The following is an 18,315-nucleotide window of genomic DNA, read 5'->3' on the forward strand; positions in this document are numbered from 1 at the left end:
AGACTTGGGAGCGATGACGCGGTGATGCGGCAATAATGTTGACCACGGGCATTCGACCAGAGCGTTACTTTCACAGAGTCCGTCCGCCAGTGCGTCGTGTTTGGCAAGTGTTGTCCAGTTTCAATTGGTCCTTTGGGCGCGAGTCAGGTCCAAGCGCAAGGCACGGTGGCCGTGTCGCAAAGACAGCAGAGCGGATTCCAAGTTCCGACTTCTCACGGCGCCATCGAGGAAAATTTTGCTCGAAATCGAGAAATCGCCGCGAATGCAAGGTCGCAACTTGGAACGGTCGAGCCGGAGCGTCAAAGTCAAAACCTGCTGTCGTCGTAAGTCGCAGACGTATCCAAGGCGTCATTTCTGGGCTTTGGCTAGTCGTGCGTATTCCCCGTCCCCATGGGCACGTCGGAAATCGTGGGAGGCGGGGACCGGGGGTTTTCGTGGAGGTGACCCGTTTCGAGGCAAAGCCCCGAAAACCACCGGTCGGCATCAACCGCCGTCGTGCAGGATGGCGGTCAAAGCTCGGCCGTCTGACTCTTGGCCGTGGGAGGCGTGAAGTCGTCGAATTCTTTGCGATACATGGTGTGATGTTGGCGAGAGGTCTGTTTGAAGAAGGCGTGAACGGTATATGTCGCTTGACAACAGCGTGGTCCGCACTGGTGATGAGCGGCAGGGGGACCACAAATTCCCCAGCTGGTCGATGCAGATTCCCCACGGGGCAAAGTCACGTGAGTGCGGAGGGCATTTGAAAGTATCAACACCAAAAGAATTGATGGAAACGCGCAAAAAGATCGACCAGTTTGCTTTGGGACAGCCGTTTGGCCATTTTCACGGCTCAGGGCGCTGTATTGCGACCACGAGGTATCCCTGGAACGATCCAAGGATGACGGGCTTCTAGAAGGCACAGAAGCACCGCGCTCAGGGTAAGTGGCTGCGGAAAGCCTGCTTGGCGATCTTCTTAGGGGCGGGTAAGGCTGATTCTTTGAGTTTATGCTGAAGTCGAGTCGTCTTTGGTCCATCGTTGGTGTCCGGATAAATCTCCAAGACATCGTGAGCACACTCGTCGTCGTCGTCCAAAAGCGGAATGGTGCATGGAAGCAAGCGCGGGGGCCCGGAGAAAATGTGGAAAGGGATGGGGGGCGCCCGCACTTCGCGAAAAAATGTGCCCCGGGGAATGCTCCACTCTCACACTCGCTGCGCGCATTTCGCCCCGGTCTGAAGGTGGGGCCTGGGGTCGAGGCCTCTCCAACCCGGACTTTTCCTTCATCCACTCTTTTTCCCGGCGCCTTGCCTCCTGAAATTTCTGTTGCTATCACTGACAGATACTTGCGAGATGGTGGTTTGCATTGGCAGTGTTGGCCAAGTGTCTCCTCAACGCTTCGCCCCCTTGGCGCGCCGATCAGTGCGTTTGCAAGAGTTCCCAAGAAAGCCTGGCCGGTCCGGTATTGGCACGGTCGGATACGACTCAGCGATGCTGTAGAGCCGTATGTCGGGCAGCAGTCACGCGTATCGGCACCGTTGCAGTTACTGGCAGGTTGAGCCGTGGTCAAGACCCCTCAGGCATTCCGCCACCACGCCGCATGGCACCCTCGCGACCATTGCTCTGATCAAACTTTGAAAGAGAGGCAAAGACTCTGTGGTCCTGGCCCGTCATAGGCGTCGTTGTGGGGCGCTAGCGCCAGCACGGATTCAGTGTTGACAAACGGGGGCAAGCCTCGACAAGAGGACCTTGCGTTCTTCATGGCACTCTACCTGCTTCTCCGGAGCTAGCCCCAGTCCTGACGTCCCAGGACCCGGGGCACTGTCCCAAATAATCGGCCCGGGGCCTTTATCGGTCGTCCCCAGTACTCCAGAGTCAGCCGTATAGCGGGGCAAACTTGTGTCACCAGGATTTTTTGCGCCAGCATAAAGAGCTGCAATGTCCGCCAGGAACGAAGGGACCTTTCCACTGCCATTGAGTCTTCTCTTTTTGATACCCCGGCAGTGATACACTGCCATTGTCTCTTGCAATCTCGAATTCACCATGGCCGACCTCAAAACCTCCGACAAGGTCTTGGAGACTGATGCGGCGCACGTCGAAAAAGCCGCAGTGACCCAAGATGCGCAAATTGAAGATGCGGTGCGCGCTGGAAGCATTCCTCATGTCGCCGACGAGAAGGCTGCGCTCGAAATGGCCAAGAAAGGCAGCTGGGAGGTTGACGCCCTGATCAACCAACTGGAAGAGGAACACAGGGCCGAAGGGTATCGCAAGGGATTCTTTGACATTCAATTCTCTAATCCGAAGTTATTCACGGTGCTCCTCGTGATATTCGCGTCCATGGGCGGTACGTCTTTCTCTCTCTTTCAACCCAGACAACAATTGACTGACCTTTCTGGGTAGGTTTACTGAGCGGTCTCGACCAGTCCTTGATCTCTGGAGCGAACCTTTTCCTTCCTGAGGATCTTGGACTCTCTGACTCGCAAAACTCCCTCGTAAATGCCGGAATGCCTCTCGGTGCCGTCGCAGGTGCTCTTATCCTCTCCCCGTCAAACGAATACTTCGGTCGTAAAATGTCCATCATCATCTCTTGCATCTTCTACACTATCGGTGGAGCTCTCTGCGCTGGCTCAATGAACTTTGGAATGATCATTACCGCTCGTCTGATTCTTGGCATTGGCGTTGGTCTCGAGGGTGGCACAGTGCCTGTGTAAGGAACTTGGAGTCATAACATGGTATTTCGCTGACTTCGGCAGTTATGTTGCTGAGACTGTCGAACGCCGCCTCAGAGGAAACTTGGTCAGTTTGTACCAATTGAACATTGCGCTGGGTGAGGTCCTTGGTTATGCTGTCGCAGCCATGTTTATCAAAGTTGAGGGCAACTGGCGCTACATCTTGGGATCGTCCCTGGTCTTCTCCACAATCATGCTGATCGGGTAAGTTTCCTAGACACTTTCGGCGAATGACACTAACTGGTCAACAGTATGCTCTTCTTACCGGAATCCCCTCGTTTCCTGATGCACAAGGGAAAGACTCTTGAAGCCTTCAAAGTGTGGAAGCGCATTCGCGGAATCGAGACGTCCGACGCTCGCGAGGAGTTCTTCGTCATGAAGGCGTCCCAAGAAGAGGAGGATGCCGAGATTGCGAACGGCGCCAGCAACAAGCGCTTCCCTTGGATGGATTTCTTCACAAACCCCCGTGCCAGGAGGGCGTTGGTCTACGCCAACATCATGATCAGTAAGTTTGAAAGAGGAGTGGGTGGTCAATGCGCTCACTCTTTGAATCCCCCATCCGGAATCCTAGTTTATCCTCAAAGTCAGGGCAAACCAGAATGATGCTAATATCCTCTACAGTGCTGGGACAGCTCACCGGAATCAATGCTGTCATGTACTATCTTTCGGTAAGCACGGGATATGGTGTCGCTAGTTCAGATAGATTAACATGCCTTAGGTCCTCATGTCCCAAATCGGTTTCGACGACATCCAGGCAAACTACATGTCGCTGGTTGGCGGCGGCGCATTGCTTATTGGCACTATTCCAGCTGTCTTCTACATGGAGAGAGCCGGCCGTCGCTTCTGGGCTATGACGATGCTTCCGTGCTTTTTCATCGGCCTGATCCTGGTCGGCGTCAGTTACGAAATGAAGACATTGATGGGACAGCAGGGAATGTACCTCACTGGTATCATCCTCTACAATGGCTTCTTTGGCAGTTACGCCTGTCTGACTTGGGGTAAGTCGCGCCAAAAAAAAAAAAAAAAAAAAAGGGAAAAAGAATAAAAACCATCACCCGAATTTGCCTCAACATTCTCCCACCACTCCAACAACTCCCGTCCCAATCCCCATAAGACCATTCATACGTTACTTTCCTTCCATTCTCTCTTCTATAGACGCGATAAAGGAAAGAAACTAACCCTCTGTTCCATAGTGGTCCCCTCCGAGGTCTATCCCACCTATTTGCGGTCCTACGGCATGACCACCTCCGCGTCTTTGCTCTTCCTTTGCTCCTTCATCGTAACCTATAATTTTTCGCGCATGATGGCAGCTATGACCAGGCGAGTCGATATAAATAGTCTCTTGGATGACATGCAGCTAATTTGGTTCGACAGAATTGGCTTGACCTTGGGATTCTACGGCGGCATTGCAATTCTGGGACTATGCTATCAAATGCTGTTCATGCCAGAAACAAAGGACAAAACACTCGAGGAGATTGATCTCATCTTCCAGAAGCCTACTCGAGAGATTGTGGCTGAAAATTGGGTCAACGTCAAGCAAACCACGGCCGATTTGCTTGCCTTCAGGTGGGGCAAGGTCTTTACGTTCCAGAAGCCTCGGCAGAACATGGGCGATGAGGAATGATTGCCTTGACGATGTTTTCTTTTCTTATTTCTTTGCATAAGCGTTGGGGGTTCGAAGTTGGTCCAGAGTGGGCGGATCCCGGGGGCTGCAAATCGGCAGAGGCAGACGCTGCGTGGCAGCCTCGCAGAAGAACGGACGCATACTTAAGTAACGATATACCCTTGAATGAAGTACTTTCACGTTTGGAACAGCAACCGCCGGCGGAACCGAGTCTTTTCGTGGAAGTGGAGCCGACAGTCAGCTCCGAAAGAACAGACACAGATTTGGCCACTATTCCTTATTGTGTTCGGAATATCCAGGACCTGCACATCGAGTTCTCATCCAGAAGGGTCTTGATCATCCCCTGTCCACGGCTTTATCGCGCAGCGGTCGGGGCTTCGGTAAAGCGACCGGCGAAAGGTTTCTGGGCCAAATTTCGTTGACATCGTCGGACATCCAACACGATGGACCCAGGACAACAAGTTCCATCACCCTGCAGCATGGCAATCAACTCATTCGCTTTGGACTTTGGATCATCTGATCGTCAACGTCCCTCAGATGCATCCTTGTTGAGGACAAACCATTTTCCTGCGCGACACCCTTAAGCACAAATACTCGTGGCTCAGGACCTCGCTCTCGATTCAGTGCCATTGCCTGCAAGAAATTCTCACCAGGGTTGCAAGCAACGCAACCAGTTGCTCTAATTGCTCAATATTATTGCGCAACGCAACGCAACGCAACGCAATCAGACCTTACCAAATTGGGCAATCAATTAATATGGAGGTGATGTTGCGTTGCCTTCGTTGCTCTAATTGCTGAGTTGCCCAGAATTACCAGATTAGGTAATTAGGGGTAGGTTTTAGGCGCGAATCAGCTCAATCCTATACCTTCTATTACCTATATAATGAAGTATACAACTAAATAAGACTTGATTAGCTATAGACTCAATTTAGACTAGATTTTAGGTATTATTAGTTATCCCCTTATGTCACCTACAGGGGAGCACCTACCGAAAAGGGTAATTTTTAGAGATCTAAGCAACTAAGCAATAAAGGCAATCAACGCAATCAAGACCTATATTGAGCAATTCCAAGCAACGCAATCACTATCAGCTATTGCCCAGAGCAACGCAACGCAATCGACGACGATATTGCGTTGCGTTGCGTTGCTTGCAACCCTGATTCTCACTTATCAGTGGAAGCCCACTAACATCATCACTTTGCATCAAGACAAGATGGAGACTTCTGGAGAAGTAAGTATTCCTCGAAACTTCAACATCATTTACTTCTACCGTTTCGTCTGCATGTCTTTCCAGTAAATTACAGGGAGAGATTGGAGGATGCCTTGGTGATAGAAGTACTCCGCTGCCCAGGAACTGGCGCCACAGGCCTGTAGCAACACCACCTGCACGCTGTAGTAGGGAAGCTTCGACATGAGCTTTGGCAGCTGCTCGGGAGTCGGAAATGGCGACCCTGGGTAATCAAGCTGTAGCACACCGACAGAGAGCCGCAAAACAAATGGAGAGACCCCAAGGCGGGGCGGGGTACTTGAATGCTCCCCGGAGCTATTCTGCTTGAAGCTCAAATATCCAAGTCTTTAGGCAGTAAGGCACTCGAATGCTCCCTTTACACCCACGCTTCGAATTGATGCCAAGGCCGCGGGGTACACGTCAAGCATCAAAGCCTTTTCAATCCTTGAGTTGGGCGTTGACATTACTTTCGTCACCCACCGTAGGTTTGCCCGTAAACAATTTCGATGATCCGAGAAAAACGATTTGAGTTTGAATCCATTGAATGCGGGTCTTTCGGACGTCATGCTGCTTCTTTTGGGGTCTTTGCTGCGCCAGGATTATCTTGGATCTTGCTTTTGGTTCCCGCTTGACAAGAGGAACCAAGGGGTCATGCGGTTGATAGTGTACCGGAAAGCATGGTTGTTGGGGAAAGAGGGCTAAGCGCTGTCCTGCACCAGCCGATGCAGTATAAATACTCGTGGCCCAGAACCTTGTTTTTTGATCCACCACTCGTCAGCAAAAGACGTCGGCCATCATCGCCAGATATCAAGACAACATGGACGATACTGAATCGGACTATGCTGAGGAGTCCTATACCAAAGAGGTCAGTATTCCTTATGACTCCACTGCTGTATGCTTATCCATCATCAGGAACTATCAATGTTCCCATCGACCTTCGCTCTGTTCTTTGAAGACATTCTCGACACCATTCTTGAGCGCCGCTTCGCAAAAGCTCACATCAAAGATCACGGCCAATTTTGCTACTGTCCTCGATACGACAGGAGTGAAGACGCATACTTGACCAGAAAACTGGGAATGGACCCACACTATAACAACTTGTGCGATCTACTTAATCTTGGACCTTCTCCAAGAGGAAACAAACAACCAGGGAGAGACCCGCCAGAACTACATAAAATAATTCTGGCTATAAAGTTCTTCGAAGTCACCACTGGTCCGCTGCGAAAGCTTCTCAAAGTCCGCATACCCTTTGCCCTCGCCAAGCTCGGCATGGGAACGGTTGAGCGCAAATACTGGCGGCGGGTCTCGCTTTCTGAAAGGAGTATTATCGACCGGTGGTTGACGCAGCAAAATCATCTAGTAGGATTGCACAAGACGCTTGACGAATTCTTTGGGTTTCCCGCTGAATTGGAGAAGGCCGGCAGCTGCTGTTTTCCACAGGGCAAAGAGAGAGCCCGCTCTTTCGTATCCGTACCCTCCGAATACGGCTGCGACAAAGCGATACGCATTGAGAGCATTTCCACATGTCTTCTACGCTGTAGCTGGATGACGCTCCTTTATCTTGCCGGAAGGGACTGGTCTTGGAGGGGGCTGGAGTTTCCAATCAGCTCGATCAGGTCGAGTGAGTATATGTGGCACAGGTCCCACATTGATTTCGAGCGCCGGCGTGCTCTGATGAGGCATCTGGAAAGAAGCTATTCGGAGAAGGTCTGATTGTTGGAGGCTGTTGGTTGGCGGCGACCAATGGTTCGGTTTGGAGTGCCCCTCGGCCACGTTGTGGCGCAGCGGGCCGCCAGCCACTCGCCCAGCCACTGCCGAAGGCGTCAACTCAAATGGAACTGCCACGAAACCTCCTCACTATAACCATGCGCACTTTGAATGCAACCCTCTTCTCTTGACTGATGATATGGAGTCCCCTTATCTCTTGAAGCTCTTCCTTTGTGATCATGAAGCTTTTGGCACTAGGCCTGTGAGCTGACATGTCTGTCGTTCCCGGAATACCGCGGCGCGCGTCCCTCTACATCCAAACGTGTCCACGACTTGGCGACACCTTTCTGGTGGTTGAGCGATGCGAGAAATCGGGCGAGCAGTGAGCAAGAGCGACTTCGACTTGACCGGTGTGCTGACGATGATGGAGAGCCGTTGTGTTACTCCCCAAAGCGTCTCGACGGGTCATGACGGACGGCACGGACGATTCACCACGCTCTCAAATCCCCCAGGCAAGCATCAAACGCCGATACCGTGGGCTCAATGGATCCGATGAATATGGTGCGTCGCTGACGTGAAGGTTCAGATAGACTTGCACGCGGCGCCGCACGCTATTTTCCTCGAGCTTCGTTTTCTAGCACGGATTGACCAAGGACACGCCATGGGCGGATATTCCTGGTATCATCAGTGCACCCTCGAGGACATTGGGATGAAGCATGTCGAAGCCGGTGCTCCGCGCAAGACAGATATTTCCCTCCGCCGGCCATTCAATATGAGTGTCAACAAGGTGAGAGACTTGCATTACAAGTTCAGGCATGCGAATGGGCATTGCGAGGAACCATGCTGTTGAATTTCTGAACCACTATCACTACGGTCTCGAAGTTTCCACGGTTTACTCATTGAAGAAGCTCAAACGCTTTGCAGATATTCCCTGCCGTTGACCTTGTTGGCCGTTGCGATTGCTTCGTCGATTTTGATCTTTCCCATGTCTCGCCCTCATGTTTGCCTCCATTCAATGTGTCGAGAGCCATCCAAGGCAAGCTTTGCGCATGGCGGGCCCCACCTCGACCGCTTCAACGTCGCATTCCCATGATGGGGGCGTACATCGCTCTGACCATCACGACATCCCTCGCAAGGTAGTTGGCCTCGGCCCTCTGCTCGTGGACCGCGAACATCGCCTGGATATATCCATCGAGTGCTTGGAGATATCTGAGCTCCGGGTACGTCCTCGCCTGGATACTACGTCAGCGACCCTTCGCGCATTGGGAGTCGGAGTATGTACTTCAAGCATGGCCTTCCGAACCTGCAAGCCCTGCTCAGCATAGTAGTACTGCTCGGCGGGTGACATCGTAGTCATTTTGGGCTGGGATCATTAGCGCAGGAGACGACTCTACACAGTGGACTCACAACGCCCATGTTGACTGCATCGCGGTAGAGGCAAACGGCGCAGGTGCAGTCACGCTTCTTGGTAGGCTTCAGCTTGTTGATGAGCGAGCGCCAGAACTTGCGAGTGGCCGGCTTTTCAACGGCGTTGATAGCGTGAGCAGGCATCCTGGGCGATTGGGGTTGGAGGATGAGTGGTAGATGGTGAGGCCTGCGCGATGGTCGAGGATGAGCGGCGGCGAGTCGAAGAGCTTTGGTTGACCCTCGCTGCGGAAGAAAAGTAAAGCGGGGGCTTTCACAGGTGTGGTGAATCGACGCGCCAGAAGAGAAGAGGGTTTGGTCGCTGTTTTCGTTGGAAGAACTCCCACTGGGTGCGCGTGAAATAACTCGGCGCGTGGGACGACGCTCCGTCTCTTTCAACGCCAACGCTCCTCGTCCCCAAGCGACCTTCCCCGACGACCCGACTCGCAATTTTTGGTGCACTGTGGAAGCCGCCAACTGTCTTGCACGAACTTCGTCTTCTGTCCACGCCCATCACTGAAGGATATTCACCTTGCGACCTCACACTGTCCAATATTTACCTAAAGCCCCACGATCTCTTGCGCAACACCAACAGACTTGCCAACGGACTTTTCATGCGGGGTTTGAGCTGCTAGCCAGACACCAATCAGGTACGTAATAAAACACCAAAAGAGCTTTCCTTGGGGTTGACGAATTATGCCACAGCGATCTGTTCGTTGCCTTCCTTCTGAGCGTAGCCAGCTCTGATCGCCAAAATCACGATCCAAATCTTCAATAACAAAACATCGCGTTGTTACCGAAGATCACGCTTGTGCTTTCCAGCGCCTGAAGTCGACCGCGGCCATGAACAAGCCATCGGAATCGTCATTCTCCTCCACCAGGATCGGGTCGATTTTTGACGAGCTTGTTGGGAGTCTGACAGCAGAAGGGGTCGTACTTGACAGTCAATCCAATTCATCGTGCCCGGAATTCACCAAGACCTCCGTCGCCGCCGTCGCCAACAACTTGATTCAGTCACACAACCACTGTCGTTTGGTCCTCGCGAACCTCGACGTCGTCACAAGAGCCCTTCACAAAAGTCTCGTCGAATTGATTGACTCCTCTACCAGGGCCACCATGACGATCAAGCGTCTTCCTACGTCTTTGTGCTTGGACGACATTGTTCCAAACGAAGAGGAAATGCCCCTCGAGCTGTACACCATGGATCGCCTGCTTTATGATAACGCGGGTGCTGCCTACCGCTGCGTTGGAGCGTTTGCGATCCAAGAAGCCATCAGGTCGGTCCAAGGCCTCCGATCACCCGTAGGAAAGTCAGTTTACGACATTAGCAGCACGCTTCAAATGATGAGGCAGCCATTCGAGTTTCAGGACCTCGACACTTCAGACTTTCATCTCTACGACGAGGACCACAGCATTCGCGATAGCTTGGAACGCGGCGCCAACTGCATCGAAAGATTGCTCAGAGAGCTGGAGTCCATCAAGCAGCATCAGCAGGATATTCTTGGCCCTTTTCTAGCGATGCCACAGCGGAATCTGACAGCCACCGAACTGGCGCAGTGGAATATTGCCCCGCAAGACACCGCGGCGATCCGTCAGAGACTAGAAGTTTTCTGGACCACCGTCAAATCGACCGGTGACCAGAAGCACGAAGATTTCGACGAGGAGAAGCACAAAGAAGCCCTCAAGAAGTTCATCACGTACTTTTCTTTGAAACACGTCGAGCACGTTGCGCGTATCAACATACACCTCGAGCGCTATCGCAACAAGTTGGCAGCATGGAGAGACGGTTTACCTGAACAAGTCAGGCTTGAGCGCGTCGAGTAATGCACCGCAGAGCACCTTCAAATTGTGCGAGGACAGAAGCAGTTGGCATCGCGAAATTGATATGCAAGCGAGGCGCTGGGCATTTGGATCAGCTTTCAAGGAGTCTCAAAAGTACTGAAGTGGAAAAGGCATCGCGGGAGAGGTCCCACAGAGAGGGCTGATGGATAAAAAAGGGGTTTGCGTAGTACTAGCGCTCGTCGAATGGGAGAAGGTGATTACTCTTGGATTGGTGCCGAAAGACGCGTGCTGTTGCTTCATGGGCCGGAGCTTTCTATGGTTGATGGCTTGAATGACGTCTAGAGTCTACCAAGCCTTGTTCGTAGAGTTTCAGGTTGCGGCTGGACTGGAAGCACTTGAAAATTTTCATCTCAAAACGCGTGCAGCCGTGGAGCATTCAAGCCGCTCGCGCTCACAGGACCAAGTCTTCGACGCGAATCCACAGGAAGCATTCGAGCCCCGGAACTTGCGAGCAGCCACCCAACAGTCTCGGTCTTCTGTTCGCCCTTCCATTCCTCTGTGATAGTCGGACCACTCTCTTGTAGCTCGCTTGCCGATCAGCGAATGGTGTGTTTTCCCATTCTCCAGGGTCAACGGCAGCAATTGAGATCGAATCGTAGATGAATGCTTGCAGGTCTTTTCCACATGCCGATTGATCAAGGACACCTCTGCTTGAAGTATCTGCAAGGTCGGGCCTTTCAGGAGCTTCTCCAGGTCCATGAGGAGTGATCGAAGGTCGTTATAGATCTCAACTAGGCTTCTGAAAGATCAAATAAATCTCCTCGAGCATTTTGAGGGTTACAAAGACATGGAGCTCACACGTGAAGGCCGCTTGAGTTTCGTCAGTCCAAGAGGTCGAAAGAAGTCATTCGCAATTATATGATGATGCACAGTGTCATTTTCTGAATGAAACCATCATCCATATGCATCTGAGAGACCATCCTCTTTAATTCTTCCATCTGCATCATGGATATCCAAGGAAATCCATCTCCATCCTCAGCCGCACCTTCGTCAAAAGCCTTCCCCACAGATGCTCTATCCCGCCATCATGGATGTCCAAGTCGAATAGGCAGATTGACCCCCCTGTTGGCGATATCCTTTTCGATCTTATCTAGCTTGGACATAACGGCATCGTGGATATCTTTGGGAGGTCCAGCTTCGTGGCCATTTCCATTTTCCCAGAGTTGCCTTAGTTCGTCGATGAGCGCCCGCACATGGTCCTTGTTCTTGATGGTGCCGTCCTCAATCTCCTTCTCGATGAACGCCGCAGAGCGCTCCATGTGCGTCTTGAGCTTGCAGAGCTTGACGTAATCCTTCATGTCGATCTGTTCGTATGACGCGCGAACTTCCTCCTCAGTCTTCGTCATGACGTTGAGCTCCTCGTGCACCTTCTTGTTTTTTTGCTCGACTGCCGCAGATTCATTCTTCAGAGTATGCTCCTTGCTTTCGGCTTCTTCAACAGATGCGATGATGGACACGTGCTGGGCTTCAGCCGCGGCGAGCTGGGTCTCGAGCTCCTTGATCTGGTTCTGCAGATCCGTGGCCATGGTCGATCGCTACAAATGACAAGTCAGAATCCAAGACTCGTGTTTTGATGATGTTAGCTTGCCTTTGGATTTCGAGGGATGATTCTCTTTCCAGCTCGGTTTGCGGGCGTCGGCTTGAGGGAGTTTTCGGGTTTTCTCTCGTCCTTCTTGTCAACCTTCTTCTCGTCCTTCTTCTCGTCCTTCTTCTTGTCCTTCTTCTCGTCCTTCTTCTCACGCTTCTTGGTGCGGGTGCGAGAGCCCTGGCACCAAGTCCAGAACAGCCTTGTATTCTCATATTCCGACGTCTTGAACGCGCGCATTTGAAGGCAGATGGCCTCGAGCTCTTTCATTGGCAGCTCGAGCTCCCAGATGGCTTCGAATTCCGCTCTGATGATGGGCAGAACATGGTCTGGGACGTCCCCCTTCGAGTGGCGAAGGAATTCCAAGGGATCAGCCCGGCATTCTTCTTCTTGCATGGTCTTTTGATCTTCGGCATCATCTTTGTCATCCTTGGGAGGTTCAGGATCCTTGGCATCCAGGAACAACTCATCCCAGAGTCGACTGAGGTCGGGGCATGCGCGGGTGTGCCAATTGACCGTGTCCCGCGAAAGCTCGTTGAGGTATCCGAAGTATTCGACAAACGTAGTATCTTTGAGGTGCTGGGGAGACGATTTTCCGCCGACCATGCAATCGAAAATGGCGCTCGACGGCGCCGTCTGACGAGAGATCTTGAAGTACCATGCCCTGCGCTTGGTTGCCTTGTCTTCGGCACACACGAATCTTTTCGTAGTCCGGCAATATACGACCTTGGTCCTCTCGTCGATTGACTCGGCGTGGCCCATACTGTCAACCAGGCGATCATGCATTAGCATACGTATGAGTACGCGGCAGATCATCCATCTTACCTTGTGTTGTACCTTGACAGTGCTCAAGTGGTCAACGAAGATTGGCTCGAGAGGTCAAAGACGGGAGTTGGATGACGGTGGTCTGTCGTGTGAGCGCTGCCTACGCTCGAGTGAGGCCAAGAGGTGAAGACGCGCGAGGCTCCTGGCGGATTTCTGGTGCAAAAGCTGAGGATGTTGGCGCGTAGTGATTCGGGTGAGAGAGAGGCGAAATATCCGCCAAACCGTGAGTATTTCAAGCCGCCGGACGACAAGCCTCTGCAGGTCGAAAGTCGGAAGTGTTGGCTCGGGGACGACAGACGCAGGACAAGTAAAGCTGGGGCGGAGGCTCTTGGATTGGTGCGCAAAGCTCTAGGGCTCGTAGTGTCTTTGGCTTGTCACACGCTCCTTGTCACAAGGCGAACCATTCACTTCACTTCACTTTCAGCGCCATATCGAAACCCAGCTCCGCGCGCACTCCGAGATTTGTACTTCGCCCTCTAACCCACACTCGTCAAGTTATCCTGCAACATCCAACATCCAATCCGCCCAATCATCCACAACCACCATGTCCTCGCCATCGCTGCGAAGACACATTGGCAAGATGGGCGACTCTGACGACGAAGGAGACAATGACGATGTTCGTATGATGTTTTTGGCTTCATTTCTATCTATCTGACTTGATCGTAGGTTGAGAAACGCCGCCAGCAAGAGGCGGACCAAGAGCGCGTGGACGATCTTGTTCGCAAGATTCGCCAAGTCAACAAGAAGGTAAGGCTCTGGATTCATGTCTTATGACCATGGGCTAATACATCACGCAGATTGAAAGTGCCACCACCGAGCTCGATCAACTCAAGTCTGAAGCGCGCGACTACGCCAAGCAAAAGAGCCTGCTGGAGACCAACGAGGCACGTCTCAAGGATGCTCAGGACAGAGTGTGGGCTTGGGAGAAGGTAGTCAAGGCCATCAAGGAAGCCATTGAGGTCAAGCGTGACGTGCTCTGGCCTGCCGGAGGACAGCGAATGCAAGAAATCGACAGGGAGCTACACGGAAGGGTGAGCCTTGCGCTCATCAGCAAAGCTTGCAGCGAAGCCGGCCTCGATCTCAACTTCGGTTGAGGCTTTCTTCTTCGGGTGGATTAAACGGATGCCGCAGTAGGCGGAAACAAGAATGGATGGTGTCACAGGCGACCGAATTACTCTTTTTGTGAATGTGAAGTGAATCGTCTTGGATGATCTACGCCCCCGTCGTTCTTCCATGCTTCTTTGAATCTACCTAGTTCTCTCTTATTTCCTCTGCCGCACCCGCCCATCTTTGTCAGCTGCAGCCATCGCCTCCTAAAGCCAGCCCGGAGCCCTTTCCTTCACCCATCATCGTCGACTCCAGCCATCGCAATCCACAAGCCTCTCCACGTGGACCCAAGGTTTTTGCATGATTGGGCGCAGCCCAATTTACGGTCAGATCCCAACTTCGAAGAATCATTTACCCAGCACTCTCAGTCCTTTAGAACGCTCGACCACAAACCTCAAGCTGCCGGGGATCTTGGACGAACACTTTTCAACATCCACCACCTAACCCCCATCTCCTCTGCCCATCACCTTTGCCTTCAGACACTCGTCGGATATCACAAGCTATGTCGTCCACCGATTCCAACGCCCGCCTTCACTTGGAATCAGAGGTAGGTCATCCATCCGTATCGTGAGAGACCCATGTCCCCATCTGACTAAGGCAGAACGCCATGTCGTCCGCACGCTCACCCCCCGAGTCTTCGTCGCCCAAGGTGCCTTCGTCCGTCGCTCCAGAGGAAGCCGAAGAATACAAAAAGATCATGGCCGAGATCGCCGAGCTTGAGCGCGAGGTAAAGCCGGAACAAAGCGCCTCACGATGATTTACTGACGAGGATAGCAGGCCGAGGCTGCAGAGGAGAGGGTTCGTCAGAAGGTCGAGAGGTACGACGCTATCAAGGCCGAGCGTGTCGCCATCGAGGCCTCAACCGCCAAGCTCAATCAAGACATTGTGCGACTTGAGAAGGAGCTGGACGCTTGGAAAAAGGTGGGCAAGACCCTCAAGAAGGGTGAAGAGGCCAAGCAGAGCCTCTTGGAGGATACCTACTTCAACAAGATCCACGAGCTCAAGCAGGAGGCTAACCGTGACCTCGCCATGAGGGAGATCCTCAAGTTCTTGCATGGAGAGGTCATTGATGGCAAGCCCTACGAAGATTGAGAGTGCCCTTATGGCTACATGAGTCTCTGGTGGAAACGATCAAGATGCTACAGGCTGAGAGGTAGGGCGCGAAACCCTACGAAGGATAATGGCGTCTTTGTGACGTCGATAACACTCTGAGTCTGGAGTCAACGACCATACCTAGTCTATTAATGGCACTTTTGGTCCCATAAAACAGAAGTGGATGTCAGGTCTTCCCTCGGGTCCAAGCTGTAAAACATTTTCGCTTTGTTGTCTATTGTTTTTGTACTTTTGTAGATCATCTGGAGGCAAACAACACAATCCGTGACACGCCACAGCCACAGTAGGCGACAAAGAAATTCAATCCCAACCTGGGCTCAGCTTCAAGTTGTCACACACTTGGACACAAGCGCTTGAATGCTCCTTGTGACTTTCCATCAGGAGAAGAATTCTCTCTATCTTCAAGGTATCAAGCGCTTGAACACTCCCCGTCTGTACGTGCTCTGACTTAGCAACAGAGATTCTCGGCATCAGCGATTTCTTTCGTCACCCACTTTGACGTCAACGTCTTCTTCGTCAGCGCCATTGCCCACAATATTCCACATCCATGCTCGAGGTTTGTCAGACATCCAACTCGATCACCCAAAGCTGACCCTGGTCATAGGAAGTATGTCCGACAACATCCATCCCACGATGCGTAGAGTCTGCGCCCAGGAGTACCACATCATGAAGCACGATTACTTCCTCGCACTCCTCACGAATCTCGAAGAAATCCTCCGAAGTCCAACCATCTTCATCCACAACATGACCAAACATGGAACCGACGTTCTCCTGGTAAACAAGCGGCGGTCAAGGCCGTACTTGAATGATCTGGAAGTCTTTGCCACTGTCCTAGACCAGCCAATCCACACCGTCATCAGGGATCTTCTCCTCGACGGCGACTTGCAAGGAGTCTACGACCACTTGCTTCGGACTGCCATCGGAGGCCTTTTACGGGCACCGCGCAACCTCTCTAGACTCATGCAAGAGGGACACGCTGATATTGTCGAAACTATCGGAAACATGCTTCCATTTCCTGCTAAGAAGATCAGCCTCGATACCAAAGACGCCACCCGCCTTCACAGACTCAACATGATCGACAGAAGCTTGTCCATGGGCACAAAGTGCCTGATGAGGCTTCAAGAAAAAATGCCTTCAATCAGCCACTATCTGGAGAACGACCTGGAGCCGTTCATCGACAAGTCAAACAATTATGCAACGGTCAGTGAGAGAGAAGCCTGGTCGAAGTCTTCGGCCGAAGATCAAATCGAGGGGTTCAGAAGCCTTTGGTCCGTCATCACGCAGGAATGGGAAGAAAGAACTCTTTTGTCCATCATCACGCAGGAATCGGATGAAGAAGAGGATACACCCTGGGACAAAGCGGAACGTGAAGCAGCAGTCAAGAAGTTCATCGTATTCTTTCAGCATGATCACATTGAGGACTTGAAGCAGGTCGTGGTGGAAATGAGGGAGTACCTGAGAGTGCTGGAGGGATGGCAAAGGGGCCCACCGGATGAGCCCCCCACATGAGCTCTGGAGCTAGGATGCCGCACGATTGAGCAGCTCGATGGACGATGGGATCTGTGGGCTCCAAGGCCTTGCAACCCACGTTACTGAACTAACAAGATGATCAGGCGGCACGGCAGTTCAAATACTTGGTTGGATCGAGTTTGGAGGGTTTAAGTCGAGCATCACAAGGCATCCGGGTCGGACTTGGTGAGAACGATAGTTGCTTTCAGACCGAGCAAGAAGAGCTTCAGCTCGGTGGACTGGAGACAGTGGTTGGAAGACTGCTTAGCTCTTCTCCAAACGGTGAATAGGATGCGACTCTAAAATCAGGCACACCAAGTATGCGACGGGAAGATGAGCGAAGGTGAAAGCAAAATGTCCGCGCAACTCTTGCGCGATGAAATCTCCATCTTTGTCAGCCGCCGTTGACTTTGCGTCTTGCCATCTTCACCATCCATGGATGATACCTCCTGGGCATCTTTCTCCGGAAATCAAACCGACCCAAAGCAGACGATAGCCCTCACCCTCGGCCATCTACACCATCATCCGCGCTGATCAACGCCGCAACTGGCCAGCGTTCCCTCAGTTTCCGGAGATGACTGAAGCCGACCCTTCAACCTCGTCCTCCAATGCAGACGGTTAGTGAAACCTTTCAAACACGAAATTGCATTGCTTACAAGTCGATGTAGCGGCAGACCCGCAGACGCAGACAAACAGCGACAAGTTTGATGTTTTCAAGCTCTTGGGAAAGCCCGGAGGCACGCCCATCGCCAACCGCCCAGACAACATCATCTACATGACCGAGAAGGACATCTGCATGCGGCTTGCGGACGATCCCATCAAGAGCGCTCGACTGGCTTCTATAACACGCTTTCAATACGTACGACTCGCCGGCCTCTTGAACCTGGCCGGATACAAATACCATACGCCATCCGCCGAGATCCCCAACGATGTCTTTCACGAGCTAAGCCGGCAGTACTCCATCTTCAAGTCGGTAAACGTCTTGCACGTTGATAAAGCCGAGAAACTTTCCAAGGACCTTGGCATCTACGAAACCTGCCGGCAGTTCTTCCACGCGGTACGCAACCGAGCGCGGACGTACATACCACTTCGATGTGGCAACTGTAGGCAGCGATACGACCGCTGGACGACATCCTTCTGCTTTTGGTCACAGGTGCACTGCAAGCATGGTCGTAACATACCCTTCAAGGACTTGGTCTTCCGCATCTGCAAGTGCAACTTGGCCTTTGTCACGATCGATGATTTCAAGGCGCACTTGGCCGAGGAGGGGTGCTTCAATTTTGACGGATGAGATTGGGGAGAGAATTTGGCATTCGGGGGAGAAGGGGCCACAAGGCAAGACACGATGAGACAGTTACGGGAAAGCTCGAGAATACCGAGGTGGTCTTCGCAGCGTGCGGAGTCGCGGGTCTTCTCTGAATCAATATGCGCCTGGACGCGCGCTGAAAGCTTTCGATTCAGACACAAAGAGTGTCAAAGAACAATGGATTTGACTTCTTGCATTGTGCGGTTCCAGCTCCTTCGACATTCAGTCATTATTTCCGAGAGTCTCCATGCATTAGCCCACATCTGCCACAGCGTATTTTGATTTTGTTTCCAATGCCAAAATAGAGACAGATGCGCCTTGCTCTGCAACCCCCAAAAAAAGTGCATCCACGCTTTGAGGTG

The 18,315-nt window shown here is 52.2% G+C and overlaps 10 protein-coding genes across 10 annotated transcripts; 9 read left to right on the forward strand and 1 right to left on the reverse strand.

Moving 5' to 3' along the window:
- Positions 1-863: 863 nt before the first annotated feature.
- On the forward strand, positions 864-1,608 carry BKA78DRAFT_28976 (uncharacterized protein). Its single transcript, XM_066885771.1, has one exon. It carries the CDS (start codon positions 985-987, stop codon positions 1,531-1,533), a length of 549 nt encoding a protein of 182 aa, XP_066740354.1. The 5' UTR covers positions 864-984; the 3' UTR covers positions 1,534-1,608.
- A 31-nt stretch (positions 1,609-1,639) lies between these two features.
- BKA78DRAFT_28940 (uncharacterized protein) lies at positions 1,640-4,410 on the forward strand. The gene is made up of 8 exons (XM_066885767.1): positions 1,640-2,318; positions 2,375-2,681; positions 2,728-2,907; positions 2,955-3,208; positions 3,325-3,371; positions 3,422-3,701; positions 3,897-4,023; positions 4,078-4,410. Exons 1-8 carry the CDS (start codon positions 2,018-2,020, stop codon positions 4,325-4,327), a joined length of 1,746 nt encoding a protein of 581 aa, XP_066740355.1. The 5' UTR covers positions 1,640-2,017; the 3' UTR covers positions 4,328-4,410.
- A 1,962-nt stretch (positions 4,411-6,372) lies between these two features.
- Positions 6,373-7,268, forward strand: BKA78DRAFT_298760 (uncharacterized protein; the record flags this gene model as incomplete). The annotated part of the gene is made up of 2 exons (XM_066886959.1): positions 6,373-6,420; positions 6,468-7,268. 2 exons carry the CDS (start codon positions 6,373-6,375, stop codon positions 7,266-7,268), a joined length of 849 nt encoding a protein of 282 aa, XP_066740356.1.
- Positions 7,269-7,427: 159 nt separating this feature from the next.
- On the forward strand, positions 7,428-8,246 carry BKA78DRAFT_29000 (uncharacterized protein). The gene is made up of 3 exons (XM_066885777.1): positions 7,428-7,644; positions 7,693-7,796; positions 7,853-8,246. Exons 1-3 carry the CDS (start codon positions 7,535-7,537, stop codon positions 8,110-8,112), a joined length of 474 nt encoding a protein of 157 aa, XP_066740357.1. The 5' UTR covers positions 7,428-7,534; the 3' UTR covers positions 8,113-8,246.
- Positions 8,247-9,037: 791 nt separating this feature from the next.
- BKA78DRAFT_29002 (uncharacterized protein) lies at positions 9,038-10,635 on the forward strand. Its single transcript, XM_066885779.1, has 2 exons — positions 9,038-9,316; positions 9,372-10,635. The coding sequence occupies exon 2, from the start codon at positions 9,510-9,512 to the stop codon at positions 10,488-10,490; it is 981 nt and encodes a 326-aa protein (XP_066740358.1). The 5' UTR covers positions 9,038-9,316; positions 9,372-9,509; the 3' UTR covers positions 10,491-10,635.
- Positions 10,636-11,533: 898 nt separating this feature from the next.
- Positions 11,534-12,855, reverse strand: BKA78DRAFT_298763 (uncharacterized protein; the record flags this gene model as incomplete). Its single annotated transcript, XM_066886960.1, has 2 exons — positions 11,534-12,043; positions 12,190-12,855. The coding sequence occupies 2 exons, from the start codon at positions 12,853-12,855 to the stop codon at positions 11,534-11,536; spliced, it is 1,176 nt and encodes a 391-aa protein (XP_066740359.1).
- A 607-nt stretch (positions 12,856-13,462) lies between these two features.
- Positions 13,463-14,012, forward strand: BKA78DRAFT_355921 (uncharacterized protein; the record flags this gene model as incomplete). The annotated part of the gene is made up of 3 exons (XM_066891988.1): positions 13,463-13,534; positions 13,585-13,665; positions 13,716-14,012. The coding sequence occupies 3 exons, from the start codon at positions 13,463-13,465 to the stop codon at positions 14,010-14,012; spliced, it is 450 nt and encodes a 149-aa protein (XP_066740360.1).
- Positions 14,013-14,527: 515 nt separating this feature from the next.
- On the forward strand, positions 14,528-15,117 carry BKA78DRAFT_355922 (uncharacterized protein; the record flags this gene model as incomplete). Its single annotated transcript, XM_066891989.1, has 3 exons — positions 14,528-14,572; positions 14,627-14,752; positions 14,803-15,117. The coding sequence occupies 3 exons, from the start codon at positions 14,528-14,530 to the stop codon at positions 15,115-15,117; spliced, it is 486 nt and encodes a 161-aa protein (XP_066740361.1).
- Positions 15,118-15,747: 630 nt separating this feature from the next.
- BKA78DRAFT_298766 (uncharacterized protein) lies at positions 15,748-16,647 on the forward strand (the record flags this gene model as incomplete). The annotated part of the gene is made up of 1 exon (XM_066886961.1): positions 15,748-16,647. One exon carries the CDS (start codon positions 15,748-15,750, stop codon positions 16,645-16,647), a length of 900 nt encoding a protein of 299 aa, XP_066740362.1.
- Positions 16,648-17,221: 574 nt separating this feature from the next.
- Positions 17,222-17,938, forward strand: BKA78DRAFT_298767 (uncharacterized protein; the record flags this gene model as incomplete). The annotated part of the gene is made up of 2 exons (XM_066886962.1): positions 17,222-17,264; positions 17,316-17,938. The coding sequence occupies 2 exons, from the start codon at positions 17,222-17,224 to the stop codon at positions 17,936-17,938; spliced, it is 666 nt and encodes a 221-aa protein (XP_066740363.1).
- Between the last annotated feature and the right edge of the window lie 377 nt (positions 17,939-18,315).

This window comes from Phyllosticta capitalensis (genome assembly GCF_038381095.1).
Source record: "Phyllosticta capitalensis strain CBS 128856 chromosome Unknown BKA78scaffold_10, whole genome shotgun sequence".
NCBI classification, from domain to species: domain Eukaryota; kingdom Fungi; phylum Ascomycota; class Dothideomycetes; order Botryosphaeriales; family Phyllostictaceae; genus Phyllosticta; species Phyllosticta capitalensis.

Bases quoted from the DNA above. Each gene is read 5' to 3' on its own strand.
- BKA78DRAFT_29002 (XM_066885779.1), top strand. From the start codon at position 9,510: ATGAACAAGCCATCGGAATCGTCATTCTCCTCCACCAGGATCGGGTCG.
- BKA78DRAFT_28976 (XM_066885771.1), top strand. From the start codon at position 985: ATGCTGAAGTCGAGTCGTCTTTGGTCCATCGTTGGTGTCCGGATAAAT.
- BKA78DRAFT_28940 (XM_066885767.1), top strand. From the start codon at position 2,018: ATGGCCGACCTCAAAACCTCCGACAAGGTCTTGGAGACTGATGCGGCG. The intron at 3,372-3,421 runs GTAAGCACGGGA...AACATGCCTTAG, and splicing joins CTGTCATGTACTATCTTTCG to GTCCTCATGTCCCAAATCGG. The intron at 4,024-4,077 runs GCGAGTCGATAT...TTGGTTCGACAG, and splicing joins ATGATGGCAGCTATGACCAG to AATTGGCTTGACCTTGGGAT.
- BKA78DRAFT_29000 (XM_066885777.1), top strand. From the start codon at position 7,535: ATGTCTGTCGTTCCCGGAATACCGCGGCGCGCGTCCCTCTACATCCAA. The intron at 7,645-7,692 runs GTGAGCAAGAGC...ACGATGATGGAG, and splicing joins TGCGAGAAATCGGGCGAGCA to AGCCGTTGTGTTACTCCCCA. The intron at 7,797-7,852 runs GTGGGCTCAATG...AGGTTCAGATAG, and splicing joins AAGCATCAAACGCCGATACC to ACTTGCACGCGGCGCCGCAC.